This window comes from Nestor notabilis, unplaced genomic scaffold, assembly GCF_000696875.1.
Source record: "Nestor notabilis isolate BGI_N333 unplaced genomic scaffold, ASM69687v1 scaffold15889, whole genome shotgun sequence".
Taxonomy (NCBI): Eukaryota; Metazoa; Chordata; class Aves; order Psittaciformes; family Psittacidae; genus Nestor; species Nestor notabilis.
This window is the reverse complement of record NW_009943036.1, coordinates 48,481-66,490: the sequence shown is the minus strand read 5'-3', so window position 1 is coordinate 66,490 and position 18,010 is coordinate 48,481. Positions and strand designations below refer to the sequence as shown.

The following is an 18,010-nucleotide window of genomic DNA, read 5'->3' as shown; positions in this document are numbered from 1 at the left end:
TTTAAAGAGACTCTTTGGGGTTTCAAAACTCCAGCTGAGGAAGCAAAGGAGAAATATATGGGATAGTTTTGCCTGAAAAGGGTCTTGTCTGACAAATTGTGATACCCTGCTTTCACAATGATCTGTTCTCGAGGTGTTTTCTCTGCTGAGGCTGCAATTGCCTCTGTTCATTCCCTTCCTGTTACATGGAAGGCCATGGCTATTGTGGCTTTGCACAGGGGGCAGATCTGGTCGTGTTGGGTAATCTGCGAGCCTCAGCTCTTTTGTCTCCCTGCCCATTTTGAAGGTGTTTCTAACCAATTCCTTCTCTGTATTTGGAAAACCTCACAAGTACTTGTCGGTTCCCAGTGGAAAACATGCTTCAGCTGAACACCGTGCAGGGTCTGCATTGCATATGAATAAAAGCTGTGCTCAAGTACAGTTTTCATCATCCTGTTTTGCTTTGGCAGAAGACAGATCCTTTCAACAGCTGGGGCATAGGCTTATATTTCACTTACTGGTTGGCAATGCAGATGTATCCAAACCAGATGTATCGGCATCTAGTTCCCATTTGTTCTTTAAAGTCTTGACTGGAGCATCTACACAGTTACTAATCCTCAAGATTTGGAACCAATTAAAACTGTGAATTAAAGGCTGAGGGATGTGTTACTGGATGTTCCTGTACCTAAAGGCTACTTTGAAAGCAGTAAGTCAACTTCTGGTTTGAAGAGAACTTAATGAAGTAGCTGGTTAGAACCTATGCTTGTATATTTTAACTAGTCCACTCTTCCAATATTGCCCTCCAAGCAGATGACAGATTTGCATTCAGTCCCCTGCCATTTTCCATGCAAATGCCTTGTAAGATTATTTTCCCTTTGCTAATGCACTTCATACTGCATTTTAAACATCATCTTGAGAGGAGTCTGACACTCTTAGTGCTCCCTTTATCTCTTGCTGGCATTTTCATGTCCAAAACCTTCATGAAAAGCTCTGTTTCCCCCACCCCCCCAAAAAAAAGTTTCATCAAAGAACTGTTTTGATGGCTTAACTTCAAGCATTTGATCTTGAATTCAGCAGCCTTCTGATTTTTGAACCCTGCAATTCATGTTGTCAGGCTTGATTTTTGACGTGACCCAGTGGTCAAAGCCAACTGTAAGGAAAATATATCTGTAGCCAGCCTTAGTTAATTCAAATCAGTTTGTAAACCCTCTTTTAATTCTCCTTAAGCAATATAGCTCATTGTCCCTGGAGTACAGGGAGCTGAGTGTATGGGTGGTTAATGGTGAGAGCACAGGATTTGCTTGTTCAAAGGGATTAAGCTGCAGAGTTGTTAAGAGGTTGAGGAGGGGAAAAGATTGGGCCAGTTCACAAATCTCGTAACTGTCAGGAGCCCTCAAGCACCGAAGCTGATAGTTCATGTACACTGAAGGGATCAGGAAGTTCACAGAGAAAATCATCTTGCAGGAGGCATCTTGACTTAAAGCTTCATTACCTTTATAAAACCTTGATAATCTGTGCCATACCAACGTGTTCTGTGTTGCCAGCTGTCATTAACCAAGAGGCATTAGGATAGAGCTTCCCAGGAGCTCTGCTTTGGCTTTTGGAGAGATGAAATTCCAGGATTTAAATACAGCAAAAGTGTTGAACAGAGGCTCTCAAAAGGATGAGGTACACAAAGCAAGTCAGACTGTGGTCTCAGGAAATCCATGCACACCTACCCTTGGCAGCCCTGAATTCTCAAAGCATTTGAGATGTGGGGTTAGATACAGTTTAGTTTTGTGCCTGTGATGATGAAAACCAAGTTGCTCCCCAAACAAGCAGACCTTCTCCTCCCTGGCTTTGGCTTTGGCCTTTAGCCACACTCTCATGCCCTCTTTCTTGAGTTGACACTGGCTACAGAAGACACAGGCTCATCTCGCTCCAAGGTGAGATGCTTCAGGGAGGTGAAGCAGCAGGAAAACACTCTCCTGGTTTGGTTGTGGGCTTTCATTTTCCTGTTTTCTGTCTCCCTCCCCTGGTGTTCCTCCCTAAGCCAGCTCACCCTGGGGTTGGATGACTCCACGAGTGGGAAGCTGCCTGTTTCAGCAGCACGTTGCAGATGCTGCCTGAGCCCCACGGTGATGCTCCATGCTTGACCAAACAGCAACATCTCAGTTGTTTCACCAGTTCCTGTACTGATGGTTTTGATCCTGTAGTTCAGCTTTACCACTGGCTTGGGAGCAAGCTGGGAAGCTAGGGAAGGTGAATGATGCTCTCTGCAGGAGTCCGAGTTCACGGTTGCTTGTAAGGCTGTGTCTTCAGTTGAGAGAAGACTTAGCAGGATGATTATTACCAGTTAAAATGCTATTGACTTTCATAGCCAGTGAATTCAGCTGTCACATGGGCTGGGACCTGCTCATTCTATTAAGTCTTTCTTCCACATCTATGCTATCAAATGACTAATTTCACTTAGGCCTCTGCAAATGCTGAACTTCAACCCAGCCTTTGCCATAAAAACGACTGAAATAGGTAAAAAATTGAACTAATATTAACCAAAAAGGTAAAAAATTGAACTAATATTAACCAAAAAGGTAAAAAATTGAACTAATATTAACCAAAAAGGTAAAAAATTGAACTAATATTAACCAAAAAGGTAAAAAATTGAACTAATATTAACCAAAACACTCTCTGCTTTGCTTGATCCTGTTCAGCATCTGAACCCAACCTGAAGTTACGATCCAGACTAAAGCAGAAAGTTGCTGAAAGACGGAGCAGCCCCCTCTTGCGCAGGAAAGATGGTCCCGTGGTTACCGCTCTGAAGAAGCGCCCGCTGGATGTCACAGGTAGGTGGGTGAGCAACACAGCTGCCCTGCAGCCACCCGCTCCATGAGATAGTCCCTTCCCCACATGAATCCCTGCAGGAATCCCTGATCTCTGAGGTGCTGGTGAAAGCGGGATGAAGTTGGCCGAGTTCAGCAGTGGGGGATGTCTGTGCGTCAGCAGCGTCGGTCCATTAGGTACCGATCTGTCGAGATAACACTTATCAACTGCAGGAGCCTGGCTTTGGAGGTGGTTTGAAGACATGGGACTATGCCACCAGAGCACTGGGTAGTTTTGGTTGCCCCAAGCATTTCTATGATGTTCAGCAACAGGTTGAGAAATCAACTTTCTCAAAGGTGATCCTATTAATATCCTTGGGGAGGCTGTAATTCACGGCTGTCGTCCTCCAGCAGGAAATGCTTTATAACCCCTGTTTGTTTAAGCTTTTGGGCAGGCTGCCATAGTTCCTTGTTAGGTAATTACCCCAAGGTTTTAAAGCATGTAAGGCATTGTTTTATATATAGAGAGAGAGCTGATATTTTGACTACTTATTTGACAGTTTCTTGTTGAAGAATAATATTCTTCTGGGAGTCAAGTTCATAAGGAGGAATCGGGGTAAAGTAGATTATATAGATTACCATAAAGTTAATTCTTAGCACCATCTAGGGATGCCTGTGTGTAAGTACCACTGTGTAACAGCTTTTTCAGACTTGGCTCACTTTAAGGCACAGTAGCATCGTTCAGAGGAACTCCGAGTGAGCTGTCTTTAGAGAGCACAGTGCGTTCAGGAGACCCTGGGGTAGCTATGCACCACTTGGAGCCTCTCTGTTTTGCAAGGGAATAGATGATTTCAAGAGCTAAGCATCATTTATAGCAGGTCTGAAAATCCAGTCTACTTCACTCATCTATTGCTATATGTCACATGGCTTTTAGGCTGCAGAAAAGGTTTAGAGTGTTATTTGCCTTCCAAACTAAAGGGAGAAGCAGTGGAAGCTGGGCCATGCACGGCGTGAGACACCTTCTAAGGGAAGATTTCTGGCTGTTGCCATTTCACGTGCTCTTTCTGTTTGTTGTTGTTTCTGTGTTGTTGATGGGAGGCTTTGATTTCAGGCTGGGCACCTCCGTGGTTCTGGTTAGTGAGTTCAAAGGGAACGTATTGATGAAGTACGTAAAATGGAGAGGACTCTCTGAGCCTTCTTTACTCCCTCAGTAAACAGGGGGAGAAGATTTACCCCTCAAAAAGGCAGGGATTTAAACAGACTTGGACCCTGTAGAGTTTTGCCTGATTCTTGTTGAAATATGCTCAGCCACGGCCGTGGCTAGTTGTCCATCCAGCCCCATTTCACTCAGACAGCTTTTAAATCCCATCAAACAATTGAATTTGCCAAATTCAATTGCAAACTCCTGGCAAAATATCATCCTTGGAAGTCAGTCCCCAGGCTTTTTTGGGGGGGAAGCTCAGTGCTGTGGGAGTTGTGTGAAGGGCAACCTAAGGCAGGTCTTGTTTCTCTGAGGACCGGGCATGGTGTGGGCACTTCACAGGGGACAGGGACGTGCCACATGCCCTGCACTGGAAAATCTCAGTGCTTCTTTCTAAAAGCAAAGGTCAGTCCTTGTGTCGGGCTCGGTGCTAGTGGTGGCTGTCCAGTAAATCCAGATGGACCAGAAGCCTGCGTGGGAAAATGTCAAGGCTGAGACAGTTCCCCTGGTTGTTCCAGTGTGAAGTCTGATGCAATCCATGAGTAGAGGGTGTTGCTGGGGTTATAGGCTAAAGAGGGGGAGAGAAGCACTCTTAGAAAACAGAAGCAGGACAATCCGGCATCCCCCAGTTTGGCCTTTTCAAGCCTTTCCCATGTCTTTTATTATCTTCCAATTGTATTTAAAGTAATTATTACGCTGTAAGAGAAATCCCCAGGAGGAGAAGACTTGAGTATGGTAAGTAGGTACTTGGACAGCCCATTTGAAATCATTTGTTGGTATTTTAAGAGCCTTGGGAAGATTTAGGCGGGGAGATGGGGAGAAGGAAGGTTGCTTTTGTCCAAAACAAAACTTGAAGGGTTGTTATCTGTTTAAATACCATCATGGAGATTGTTTGTAACACTGAAAGTTGGTTTTGGATGTGTTTTTAGACTCTGCATGCAACAGTGCTCCTGGATCTGGTCCCAGCTCTCCAAACAACAGCTCCAATAACATAAGCACCGAGAATGGAATTGCAGGATCAGTCACGAGTATTCAAGCAGAGGTACAGAGCTCTTCCTCCCTCTGGGTTTTAACACTTGGGGTTCATATCAGGTTTTGCAGAGTTTTAGGAATTGAAGTGGACAAACCAGTGTGCACCACAGAAACAAAGACCTGGCTCATGACTCGGGGCAGGCTTTGGGAATTACCTCTCAATCTGGCATGACAGGATGTGTTATCTGTTGATTAAATCTCAGCCGAGGCAGCTCACAAGCTGCTTGTGGTAACTTGTAGGGGATTTGTTGTGAGGAGAGAGTCAAAAGACAGGGATTTAACAAGGTAAAGCGTGAAGAACATTTCCTGGTCAACTGGAAGTATTTTTGATTCAGGGGAATCTGTTCCCATATGTTGGCTGAAGGGTGAAGTTGTTCTATGCAGTAGCTTTGTCTAAACATGAACAAACCAGACCTGTATTAAAGGGAACGCATTTAAGCTTTTCCTCCCCACTTAGGGATTTGAAAGCTTGGTGCCTGATACCACATCCTGGTGGATAATCATGGAATAATTTGTGTTGGAAGGGAACCTAAAGCTCCTCCAGCTCCAACCCCTGCCACAGGCAGGGACACCTTCCACTAGAGCAGGTTGCTCCAAGCCCCTGTGTCCAACCTGGCCTTGAACACTGCCAGGGATGGAGCAGCCACAGCTTCTCTGGGCACCCTGTGCCAGCGCCTCAGCACCCTCACAGGGAAGAGCTTCTGCCTAAGATCCAACCTGAACTTCCCCTGGTTCAGTTTGAACCCATCACCCCTTGTCCTATCACTCCAGTCCCTGATGAAGGTCCCTCTGCAGCATCCTTGTAGCCCCCTTCAGACACTGGAAGCTGCTCTGAGGCCTCCAGCAGCTTCTCTTCTCCAGGCTGAACAGCCCCAGTGTTCTCAGCCTGTCTTTGTATGGGAGCTGCTCCAGCCCCTGTTCATCCTCATGGCCCAAATCTTTCACCAGTGCTTGAGGCATCTGCTACAGATGCCAAGGGCAGGGTGTTGGACTGAGTAAACTGGCAGATAACAGCTCCTGAGTTCAGGGTTACTGAAGCCCACCTTCTGCTAAGGGCAGATATTGGGGTGTGGGCCACATTAACTGGCTCTCACTGTAAACCTTACGTGTACAAAAGCAGTGTCATTGTGTAATGTTACTGGTGCATTTCTTCTTATTCAGCTTACCATTAGCTGTTCTCCCCATGAATATAGTTTCTTTTTTACCATCAGGACTGTAAAAACAGGCTTGGGCTTGTTCTCCCCAAATTGTCATTTAGAATTGAAAAGGGCTTCTTGCACTATAAATGTGAGCCCTTCATGCTTTCTAGTTTTGTACAGATTTTCACTTTATGTTTATTTCTAATGCAGTGTAACAGTATTTAGTATGGGGAATGTTAAATATCTGCACCCTCTCCTCTGCCAAATTACCCAGCACAGCTGCATTCACTCTACTCTGCTGTAGAACTTAAAAGATTTAGACAATTACTGTGAAGATTAAGACAATCTCAAGCACAGGCTGGTGGAGAATGGATGGAGCAGCCCTGAGGAGAAGGACTTGGGGTGTTGGGTGAGGAGAAGCTCCCCATGACCCGGCTTCAGTGTGTGCTTGCGCTTAGAACCCCCCGTGTGCTGGGTGCACCCCCAGAGCGTGAGCAGCAGGTCAGGGAGGGGATCCTGCCCCTCTGCTGTGCTCTGGGGAGACCTTAGAGCAGCTCCAGTGCCTAAAGGGGCTCCAGGAAACCTGGAGAGGGGCTTTGGACAAGGGATGGAGGGACAGGCCAAGGGGAATGGCTTGAACCTGCCAGAGGGGAGACTGAGATGAGCTCTTGGGCAGAAGCTCTTCCCTGTGAGGGTGCTGAGGCGCTGGCACAGGGTGCCCAGAGAAGCTGTGGCTGCCCCATCCCTGGCAGTGTTCAAGGCCGGGTTGGACACAGGGGCTTGGAGCAACCTGCTCTAGTGGAAGGTGTCCCTGCCCGTGGCAGGGGTTGGGACTGGATGATCTTAAGGTCCTTTCCAACCCAAACCATTCCATGGTAGTGTAAGGTGGAGTCTTTACTTGACACCATCAGCTGAAGCTGCTCTAAAGAGATGTGGCTATTGAGCTGCACACCAACTGTGCAGTAGTTTGGAGCAGACCTGGGAGAAGGCATCTCACACCCAGGGTTATTGGTTGGGTTTGCAAGAACCGAAGCCTGGCTGAGCTGAGGGCACATCTTGGGTGTGTTTGTGTCAGCCCCAGAAGACTTGCACTGAGGTGCTGGTTTTGCTGATCCAGGAGCTGTCAGTCGTGTCTATACTTGGCAAACTGCAAATCCCCAAGTACTGCTGGTGGAAAAACCAGTGGATTCAACCATTTCTTGGGATATAAACAGAGCAGGCAGCTCCCCACAGTCAGGGATACAGGTGAAGGTGATACAGGTGAAGGTGAAGCTGTGATGTTCTCCATAACCATTTATTTTTCAGCTCAATAATCTGTGATTAGACCACTAATATCTAGTAAAATGGACACAGACTGTAGGAGAAACTCTTTTCATCAACTGCTTGTAATGCAGCAGCTTTTTAGCTGAGGCACGAGTGTTGCAAATGATCTGGGAATAATCCTTCTAAGTTCCAAAGCCTTCCCCTGGGAATCATCTTTGCCTCTTTTGCAGCTGTACCACAGTGGGTAATTCACAGCAGTGCTGCTGCATGTGGGGAGAGAAGTGTGTTCCTCTGGAATTTTAACCAGAGCAGCCCCTTTGCACCATCTCCAAACAACCTGTGCGTAAAGGAGGAAGAAAATCCAGGTTTCATTTCCCTGAAAATCATGTCTGCAGCTTTGGAGGGCTTTTTTTTTTCACTTTCGTATGATTTTTGGGAAAGAGGGAAAATAGAACAGACATGATTGTGCAGTTCCATTTTTAAAACTGCCCAGGACTGTGTTAAGTCTATTGGATCGTTGCCATCACAGAACAGAATGAAACATAAATCACTGTGTGATGGCAAACAGAACATTGATAACCTGTTGCACAAACTGTTCTCCTCCAGCATCCCAGGCATACTTGAATGGCTTAGCTAAATCATAGAATCATGGAATGGTTTGGGTTGGAAAGGACCTTAAGATCACACAGTTCCAACCCCTGCCACGGGCAGGGACACCTTCCACTAGAGCAGGTTGCTCCAAGCCCCTGTGTCCAACCTGGCCTTGAACACTGCCAGGGATGGGGCAGCCACAGCTTCTCTGGGCACCCTGTGCCAGGGCCTCAGCACCCTCACAGGGAAGAGCTTCTGCCTTAGATCTAACCTGAACTTCCCCTGTTTCAGTTTGAACCCATCACCCCTTGTCCTGTCACTAGAGTCCCTGATGAAGGTCCCTCCCCAGCATCCTTGTAGCTCCCTTCAGACACTAGAAGCTGCTCTGAGGTCTTCCCGGAGCCTTCTCTTCTCCAGCCTGAACACCCCAATGTTCTCAGCCTGTCTCCATACGGGAGCTGCTCCAGCCCCTGAGCATCCTCGTGGCCTCCTCTGGACTTGCTCCAACAGCTCCGTGTCCTCCTTATACTGAGGACACCTTCAAGTTTTGTTTTAAACGAGAAATACATCTCTTTGTTGGCTTGGTCACCTCTGAACCATTTCAAGTCTGATGGAAGATGGTACCTGTTTAATACCTAGTTTATATCTGGTAAATCTATTAAATATTTAAGTGTCAGTGCTTGTCTTCAGTGGAGAAAGGCTACAGCTCTCTGCCTCCTTTTAAGATAGACACTATCTAGGTAAATTCTGGTTTGAAATCCAGAGGTTTTTCCATCTCTGCAAGGTACATGATACTCATTGCCATTGCAGTTGATGCAAGGCTATAAAAAGTACTTGTCTACAGCCCAAAATCGTGCATGCTGAAATTGTTCTCTTCTGTGCAATTCAGCAAATGTTTGTGTACACCCCCTAAATTGGATCTGTATATTTAAAGTGATGATAATGCTGCTAAATACCAGATGCTGATAGTGTCAAGCTGTTGCATTTTGCTCTTCACTGTTTTTCAAACAAATCCCCAGGAGATACTTTGAGGCACAACTACAGAGTATTGATTGTTCACAGAGAAAATGGATGTAGTTTTGTTTCATTTATGATATCAGTAGACTATTACATTACTGTGCTGACAATAACTATCTGCTTCTCAATGTGGCACGCTACCATTATGTCATTTAAATTAAAGCCAAATTGCCACTAGTGCTCACAATTACTTGGCAGAAGCAGCGTGTGGGTATGCACATCGCTTGGCCTTACCAGGTACTGCTCAGCAGCAGAGTGCTCCCTGCAGATCTCCTCCTTTCCAGCTTCTGAAGTGAGACCTTCAAAAGAGAGTTTCTCTTTCTATGGAAGAACTGACAGGCTGAGAGAGCTGGGCTGGGGCAGCTGGAGAAGAAAAGGCTCCTGAAGGGGACACCTTAGAGCAGCTCCAGTGCCTAAAGGGGCTCCAGGGAACCTGGAGAGGGGCTTTGGACAAGGGATGGAGGGACAGGACAAGGGGAATGGCTTGAACCTGCCAGAGGGGAGACTGAGATGAGCTCTTGGGCAGAAGCTCTTCCCTGTGAGGGTGCTGAGGCGCTGGCACAGGGTGCCCAGAGAAGCTGTGGCTGCCCCATCCCTGGCAGTGTTCAAGGCCGGGTTGGACACAGGGGCTTGGAGCAACCTGCTCTAGTGGAAGGTGTCCCTGCCCGTGGCAGGGGTTGGAGCTGGATGAGCTTTAAAGTCCCTTCCAACCCAAACCACTCTGTAGTTCTATGATACTTTCAGTGAGCTGGAATGCCATTAATGAAGGCACAAGAAGGCAAAAGGAAATAAGACAGAATTCACTCTGCAGATGAAATTTTGCCCAGGATCCTGGGAAAACCAGGTGACTTTGTTGAACACTTGGAATTTAGCTGCAATTGGACACGGGAAGAATGTCTGGCACGTCAGTGCCACATTGAAGACTGCATGTAAAAGGCAGCCCAGTGTCTGATAACAGTGACACGCGTTGGGAAGGTTTCCTTCTCCTGTCCTTGCACCAGCAGCACAACCCTCAGGTGCAGAGATGGGGTGTTCTATTAAAGCCAAAGCCAGGACAAGCTGCTCCCCTTAAATACTGCTAAGTCAAAGAGGTGAGATTGCTCTTGGAGGTTGTGCTATAGAAAATGTTTGGTTTTCAATACTACTTCTTCTGTGCTTCCCCCCAGCACGTTACTTTAAGCTTCACTATAATCTTTGAGGGAGAAAACCAGGTTTCTATTATCCAGAGCTGGCCATAACCCTGCGGCCAAGGAAATAACCTGCAAAGTCTCATTGACTTAGAGGATGTTGAATTTAAGTTCAAAATGTTTTAAGCCATTCTTCAGCTACCTGTTGCATCGATACAGATTGTTCTGCAGTATAACATGAAGTTAATAGTAAACCCTTTTCTCACAACAGCACCTGAGTTCAACAGTAGAAATTCTATAGAAAGTAATTTAGAAATCTCAACTCTATTTTATTTAAGTTGGAAAAAGGCCTGTAGAGAATTGAGGATGATCAGAACACTTGTTTCCTAACAGGAAAATCAGGCAGTTTATTGTCATTTTCATAATGGCTTTTCTAGCACATAAATCAGTCTTGTTTGAAATTAAAGGTATTTTTACTTAAGTGTTCCTGCTTTAAATGGCCATAAGATAATTCAGTAAATCAGGAAACAGCTACGTAAATGCAACCTTAAGGCTTTAGGATGAAATGTTGAAGTCTGATTTAAGCTAAAGCGCACTAGTAAGTAGCATAAATTGTCTGTGATTTGCTAAAGAGAACAACAGTCATTGTAGTGCCTTTTGGTTTTTAAGGTAATCTCTCTTAGCTTTAAAAGGGCAAATACTTGGGAAGGACAAGTAAGCTGTTAAATCTCTTTGCAAAAGCTTTTTGCAATGAGTCTGCATGAAGCCTGAGCAGAAGCAGAGTGCTGGGGAAGATGCAGGGGTGATCCTTAGTCCCCAGAAAAGACCAAATAAGCTGTAAAAGGTCTCTCTGTAGGGCAGAGAGGTTGGTGGCAGTTGCAGGGTGAGATCATCCCTGTGTTGGTTGTCCTGGTCTCGTCTCCCCTTCGTGAGACAGTGTTCAGGGCATGCACCTTGTCTGGGCTTCATAAAATCCCAGGCTGGTTTGTGTTGGAAAGGGCCTTAAAGCTCATCCAGTTCCAACCCCTGCCACGGGCAGGGACACCTTCCACTAGAGCAGGTTGCTCCAAGCCCCTGTGTCCAACCTGGCCTTGAACACTGCCAGGGATGGGGCAGCCACAGCTTCTCTGGGCACCCTGTGCCAGCGCCTCAGCACCCTCACAGTGAACAGCTTCTGCCCAAGAACTCATCTCAGTCTCCCCTGTGGCAGGTCCAAGCCATTCCCCTTGTCCTGTCCCTCCATCCCTTGTCCAAAGCCCCTCTCCAGGTTTCCCGGAGCCCCTTTAGGCACTGGAGCTGCTCTAAGGTGTCCCCTTCAGGAGCCTTCTCTTCTCCAGCTGCCCCAGCCCAGCTCTCTCAGCCCGTCTCCAGGGCAGCGCGGCTCCAGCCCTCGCAGCAGCTCCGAGGCCTCCTCTGGCCTCACTCCAGCAGCTCCACGTTCCTCTTGTGCTGTTGCCCCAGAGCTGGATCAAGGCTGCAGGGGGGGTCTCCCCAGAGCGCAGCAGAGGGGGAGCTTGATTATTTAGGCTGGATCTAAAGCCTAGTTTAGCTTCCCTGTTCAGTATTTCCAACGTCAGAGGTGAAGTTTGTGATGTGTTCTCAGAGCAATTGGACTTTGTCCTTGATGTGATCTGATCTGTGGATGCTTTCTCACCAGGACAATGTTCTTGCTTTTGTTTCCAGACCAGCCTGGCTCACAGACTTGTGAATCGTGAAGGCTCCGTTACACAGCTTCCACTCTACACATCTCCTTCTTTGCCCAACATCACGCTAGGACTGCCTGCAACTGGCCCTTCCAGTGTAAGTGGGGAGGGAGGATGCAGCCTTTGGAATGTTGTTGTTGTTTGCCCTGAGTTATCCCTTAATGTGCCTGCCATCCACTGTGCACTTGCAGGGAGGGTCAGCGCAGCAAGATGCAGAGAGACTTACTATCCCAACCTTACAGCAGCGGATCTCTTTATTTCCTGGCACTCACCTCACTCCCTACTTGAGCACTACAACGTTGGAAAGAGATGGGGGAACTGCACATAACCCTCTTCTGCAACACATGGTCTTACTGGAACAGCCAACTGCACAAACTCCCTTAGTCACAGGTGAGTGATCCATAGGTAATGTGCAAAACTCAGTCCTTAAACTGTATGGATGGTTGAAGAAGGAGAGTAAGTGGCATATGTTGTTTGTTTGTAAGGTCTGTCTCTTGCACAAAAGAGACACAGCATTCCTGTTTATCACCTCTGATTTCTATTCCATATAGGAAAGACACACGTTTAAAAGCTCACCGATTAAAATACTTGCTGTTCATCATTATTGGAAGTGGTAAAAACATGGCAACATCAGCTGCATTCCAACAGATTGTGTTTGTGTCTGTTACATTTTCAGGGTGCTAATTGCTTTGAATCACTCCCTGTGTCATGTTTTCAGCATGAAGTACCTGTGGGAAGGCACATTTCTATAAATAGTGTTAATTCAAAGCAACAATCCCCAGTAGGATTTGGTTTTACAGTGTGTAATGCTGGGACAAGGATGTTCTGCTGAAGTTACAATAGATGTGTTGGTTTTACTTTCTTTCATTCCATTTCTAATGGGAAGCATTACAGCATAACTCTTTGTTTAGCTCCTGTCTAGTTCTACATTCAAATCCCAGGAATATACGTGGGGTTGTGAGAAGCTTAAAAGCATGTTCTTTGAGGCTTGGAGCAACCAGGGCCAGTGGAAGGTGGCATGATGGTGTTACCCAGAGTTGTGACATGGCTCTTCACCAGTTACCCTTTGCCCAAGGTCTGTTGATGAGAAGCCATTGGAGAAGACTTCTCTTATCCTATCACCACAGCTTTCTCCTCTGTGCTGGTGTTTGCATTAGAGCACACGTAGGAAGAAGTGCGGTTCTGCTTCCTATGTGACCTCTCTCAAAGCTTCCTTCAGTTTACAGTGTACCGTGGTTGCTTCCAAACGTATTCCTTCTAGTCCACCGGCTACCCGGAGTGTTCTCAGAGTGAGTACAGCATGTTATAAACCACCACTTAGGAGAAATACTCACAATACAACAGAGCAGCAAGAAGAAACACACGTTCCCAATGCAGTGACTGAAAGAGAGAAATCTAACACAAGTTCTCCAAAGCCCTGGATGGACTGGTTGCTAAAGTACAGTTGGTTCTTCAGACTTCCTTGGAAGCAAAGTGTCATTTATAAGTATTCAGAGCCTTCAGCTTTGGAGATAGGATCCTGACAGCTCTACAGTGATCCAGCAGGATGGCATTTCTGTGCTGGAAGGTAGACATGGGGGGGTTGGGAAAGCTGAGCAGAATTCCTCTTGAGCCATTCCTCTTGTGACAGATTACTCTGGATAGTAACCTTGACATAAATGTCCTGAGTAGGAACAAGGTGGTTCACAGGGGGGGACCTTGGTCACTCACTTGGAGGAGGGTAGTCCTCCAAGTTATCCTATGCAAACTGTATAGGATCCCTTCCTCTGCTGGTGAGAGGGACTGTGCTGTGAGGGAAATGGAACACATCTTTCCCACTTACTCATCTATTCATACACACACAGACATATGTGTGTGTGTATGTATATACGTGAATTTATAGACATGCATTTATAAACAAAGATGCCCTTTTACATAATTCTTTTCAGAAAAGCAAAGGTGGGAGGAAGCCAATAAATCTTTCCCCAAGAAGAGAGGCTTTTAAATGAGTCAGATTCTTCCATGTAGGGCAGGTGGTGAATCAATGGGAAAATGAGGTAATGTCCTGGACAGAAATGTCAAGGTGTTTCTAAACTGCTGCATTCAGCTGGCTGGAGAACTCTGGGCAGCTTCTCTCTCTTCTAAAGACTGAAGAAAGAGAGAAGATACAACTTCTCTGCCCCTTGAACTAGGCAGTACTTCTGAATGCTGCCTAACACTTGCACAGGCTTTACTTGGTTTTACTCAATGAGCTGAAGCAAAAGAGTGTGCAGCCTGATCCACATTCGGGAGACAACAGTTCACACCAGCAATGCCTTTCTATTCCAGGGTGTAATGAGCAGAAGTAAATGCTTATCCTCAGTTCCTCCATCCTTGGGTTGGGCTTTGGGTTGGGCCCGTTTCCGTGTCCCAGCTTTCTAAGAAATATGGGAAGTGTTTTTGGAGAGTAGAGCAAGAACCGGTTTATCTGAAGAACAGGTCAAAAGACATGAGGCTTCCTAAAGACATGCCCTTAGTGGAGCTCAGATAGGTGTTTCACATGGTAGTCATCACCCAAATTGCCAGGGGCATATGATTCACTCAAGTTATCCCAAAATAACCTTATGTTTTCATTAAGTTGCTAGCATGTATGCACAGGACAGTAACGAAAACAACTGTAGCTATTTGTCATCTTGGGCTCTAACTACCTTACCTTCTTTCTATAGAAATACCAAAGCCTGATTGCTCCCATATACCTGAAATGCTTCAAGGAAGTGCTTTTTTTCCAGTGCAAACCTGGTGAGGGCTTTATCACATGGAAGTTTTCACCCTAGTCGTTGCTACAGGGGAGGACAGAGCACTGCCAAGGGTGGCCATGCCCTGTGTGGTCTAGAGTAAGCAGCAGCTTCATCATCATCCATCATCTCATCCTTCAGCATATCCAGTGAGCCCCCTGTAAGGTGTAATTGCTGGATGCTGGGAGGTGGCAGCTTGGGTTGCTGCTTGCTTAGAAATGAACCTGGGGTTACTCCCTATACCAAGACTTAAACTTCTCCAAACTACCACTGTGATGTTCATTCATGTCACCCATGGAGTGATGGAAGGCTTAGTGAGGTTTTGCTGGGTTTAAGAAATGAAACGTTTCCCTATGGGCTTCGAGTGAACAAGAAAAGAAAGAACTTGAAGGAAAGCAAAGTATTTCTTCACCCGGTGGTAATTAATTGTTATCTGTTCTCTTTTAAGGATGCTTCAGCTGTAAATGGCGAGGTGGCTGGTTTTAACGTTATGTCATTGTCAGCATCAGCGTTACTCAACAGCCGTTTTCTCCCTTCCTTTCTTCTTCCTTTTTTTCTTCTCTGCTGTTTTTTCCTCCATATTATCTTCAGACTGGTATCTTTCAGGACTGCCCCTCCATGCACAGTCTCTGGTTGGTGGAGAACGGGTCTCCCCTTCAATACACAAACTCCGGCAGCATCGCCCGCTGGGGCGCACGCAGTCTGCTCCCCTTCCCCAGAACGCCCAGGCCCTCCAGCAGTTAGTGATCCAGCAGCAGCACCAGCAGTTCTTGGAGAAACACAAACAGCAATTCCAGCAGCAGCAACTGCACATCAACAAGGTAGGCACGATGCTTTTAAAGTCTCTTTTTTTTGCCTCATACAGCATTGATACCAACTTTAGGTAATGCTAGTAGGGAGCTTCTTGTGTGGTGTAATGTATGTGGTCTTTACCTCCATCACCAGCTGGCCTTCATCCTTGAACCTCTTCTTCATGATTTTGAGAAATACATCAGCAAGGATGTGGACATCCATTGCTAATGGCTTGGGGGGCTGCTCAGCCTGGAGAAGAAGAGAAGCTGCGTGGAGGTCTCAGAGCAGCTCCAGTATCCAAAGGGGCTACAAGGATGCTGGAGAGGGACTCTTCATCAGGGACTGGAGTGATAGGACAAGGGCTGATGGGTTCAAACTGAACCAGGGGAAGTTCAGGTTGGATCTAAGGCAGAAGCTCTTCCCTGTGAGGGTGCTGAGGCGCTGGCCCAGGGTGCCCAGAGAAGCTGTGGCTGCCCCATCCCTGGCAGTGTTCAAGGCCAGGTTGGACAGAGCCTTGGGTGACGTGGTCTAGTGTGAGGTGTCCCTGCCCATGGCGGGGGGTTGGAACTGGGTGTTCTTCAGGTCCTTTCCAACCCAAACCATTCCATGATTCCATGAAGGCAAGGATCAATACCTCTGTGGCACAGTGGAAAGGCAGTACAGTTCAAACTTGTGGCTTTCCAGTAACACTTTTTAAAGTTGTCATTGCTGCCACTCTTCCACATCAGGATCTTCTGTCAGTTTTGTAGCAGGAAACATAAAATGCTGTCAAGGAATATGGGGAAAATAGGGAAAATACCCACTGTGTTTATTTTCACTTTGAAAGGAGAAGGAGCAGTAATATGGGTTAGAGGGAAAAATAAAAAGCAAGGGATTTCAGACATGACAACACCAGCACGTAACTGCAAGTGAAGATACTCAGATTGACTGGAATTACTTTTGGAAAGGGCAAAGCTGTTCCCATCTCCAGTCCAGATTCTCCTAACCATGGCCCTGTGTAAAGCATTACAGTGTCCTAACCATTTCTTCTCCTGAAAGTGAGGACAGCATTGCTGTGCATCCTGCAGAGGTGGTTTTGAAGATCAACTAGTCGTGATTCAAAACCTGCTTCGAAGGAAGTGAGCACCACATTTATTACCTCGCTTTCTCTAAATCCCTTCGAGGACATTCCATTCTATGGGGTGGAATACATTCTATTCCATTCCATTCTATGATTCGACATCAGGTGGACATTGCAGAGCACCATTCAGCAGTGCACAGATCTGTGCAACTGCTGTGTAGCCAAAAGCATCTGTCTGGGCATCCCAGTGATGCAACGAAGCTGCAACAAGCTGCTTTGGGATCATTGCATTGAGTATCCATTTAAAAAGACAAACTCTATCCTGATAGTTTAGCCTGTGAGAAGGTAAAACTCAACCTTTTAGGCACAAGAGGTCTGGTCACAAATGGTATGGATGGAGCTGTGATGTTTTACCCGAGCTCAGGTTTACCCCTAGGGTTACAGAAGGCACAGTCTGTTGCTAGACTCGCAGTATGAAAAGGCTGTTGGGGAAGAGGGAGACGGTTCATAATCAGTGTGATATTTTTCTGCCTCTGGACCGTGCTGTTTTGAGCCTTTCTAAAGGCTTTTCTGAAGGAGTTCCAACAGTGGCTTTCTTGAAGAAACAACCAGTAGTAGATTTCAGGCTTGGGAGGATGAGTTTGATGACAGGAAGGACCTTTCAGGTTCCTGCACTTTCATTTATGGTGGAGGTTCCTCCAAATATTTCCACTGTTCCAGTCCTGTGAGAAAATACAACCTCCTGAGATGTAAAAAACCCACACAACAAAACCCCACACCACACAAAACCCCCCCCCCAAAACACACTTTGTTTATAGACTCAAGCTAAGGCAGGATGATTACACAAGTTACTGACGTCAATCATGTACTTCTGGAGAGCTGCCACTGCGCACCGCTTGTGCCAGCCCTGGACCTCATTCAGCCCCACACACTGGGGCAGTAGGGAGCTTCTGCTGCCCTAGAAACTCCCTTTGCCCCCCCCTCCAAACACTCTTTGTGAGCAGGAGGGTCGGCTGTGGGGTGCAAGGTAGGGTTTCTTTGTTCAGCAAGAAATGTCAGCTCGGCGGTTGGTTTGTTTGAGGTTTTGGGGGTTTATTCTGTTGCCAGCACTTCTGAGCAGCCAAAAACTTTGCCATGACGTACCCACTGAACTCATTGAGACTTTCACTTGGACCTCCCAGGAGCTGGAGCCCTGCAGCCCTCTGAATTTCAGCTTTGTTTGAGCTGTGATCTGTCACATCCATAAGCAGAGGCAAGGCGGGAAGCAGGGGGAGCGTCATGAAACTTGATTGCACAGGGGCTGTTTCCCTGTGTTTGATTTATGGAACCAACGAGTTAAAATCATTTTGGTCCTAGTGCTGTGTGCGTGTGGCAAATTTATCCCGTGGGATAGCATCCAAGTGCTGACATGGAAAAAGACTTTTCCCAGATGCGCGGATATTTTAAGAGCCTTGTGTGTAGGAGAGTTAAGGGCACAACTAAAAATAAGGGAAGAGATTGCTGTCTCTTAATTATTAGCAGAACTGTCAGCACTGTGTTAAGGTTGGGTTGGATT

General features: G+C 46.5%; 1 protein-coding gene across 1 annotated transcript in view; it reads left to right on the top strand.

The window, feature by feature from the left end:
• The window catches only part of HDAC4 (histone deacetylase 4), a gene marked incomplete at both ends in the record, with an annotated part of 95,564 nt that overhangs the window by 30,562 nt on the left and 46,992 nt on the right, over nt 1–18,010 (top strand). The window contains 5 exons of the mRNA XM_010021677.1: nt 2,670–2,801; nt 4,908–5,020; nt 11,831–11,947; nt 12,042–12,240; nt 15,210–15,424. Coding sequence (XP_010019979.1) covers nt 2,670–2,801; nt 4,908–5,020; nt 11,831–11,947; nt 12,042–12,240; nt 15,210–15,424 — 776 coding nt within the window. The remainder of the gene's footprint in view (nt 1–2,669; nt 2,802–4,907; nt 5,021–11,830; nt 11,948–12,041; nt 12,241–15,209; nt 15,425–18,010) is intronic.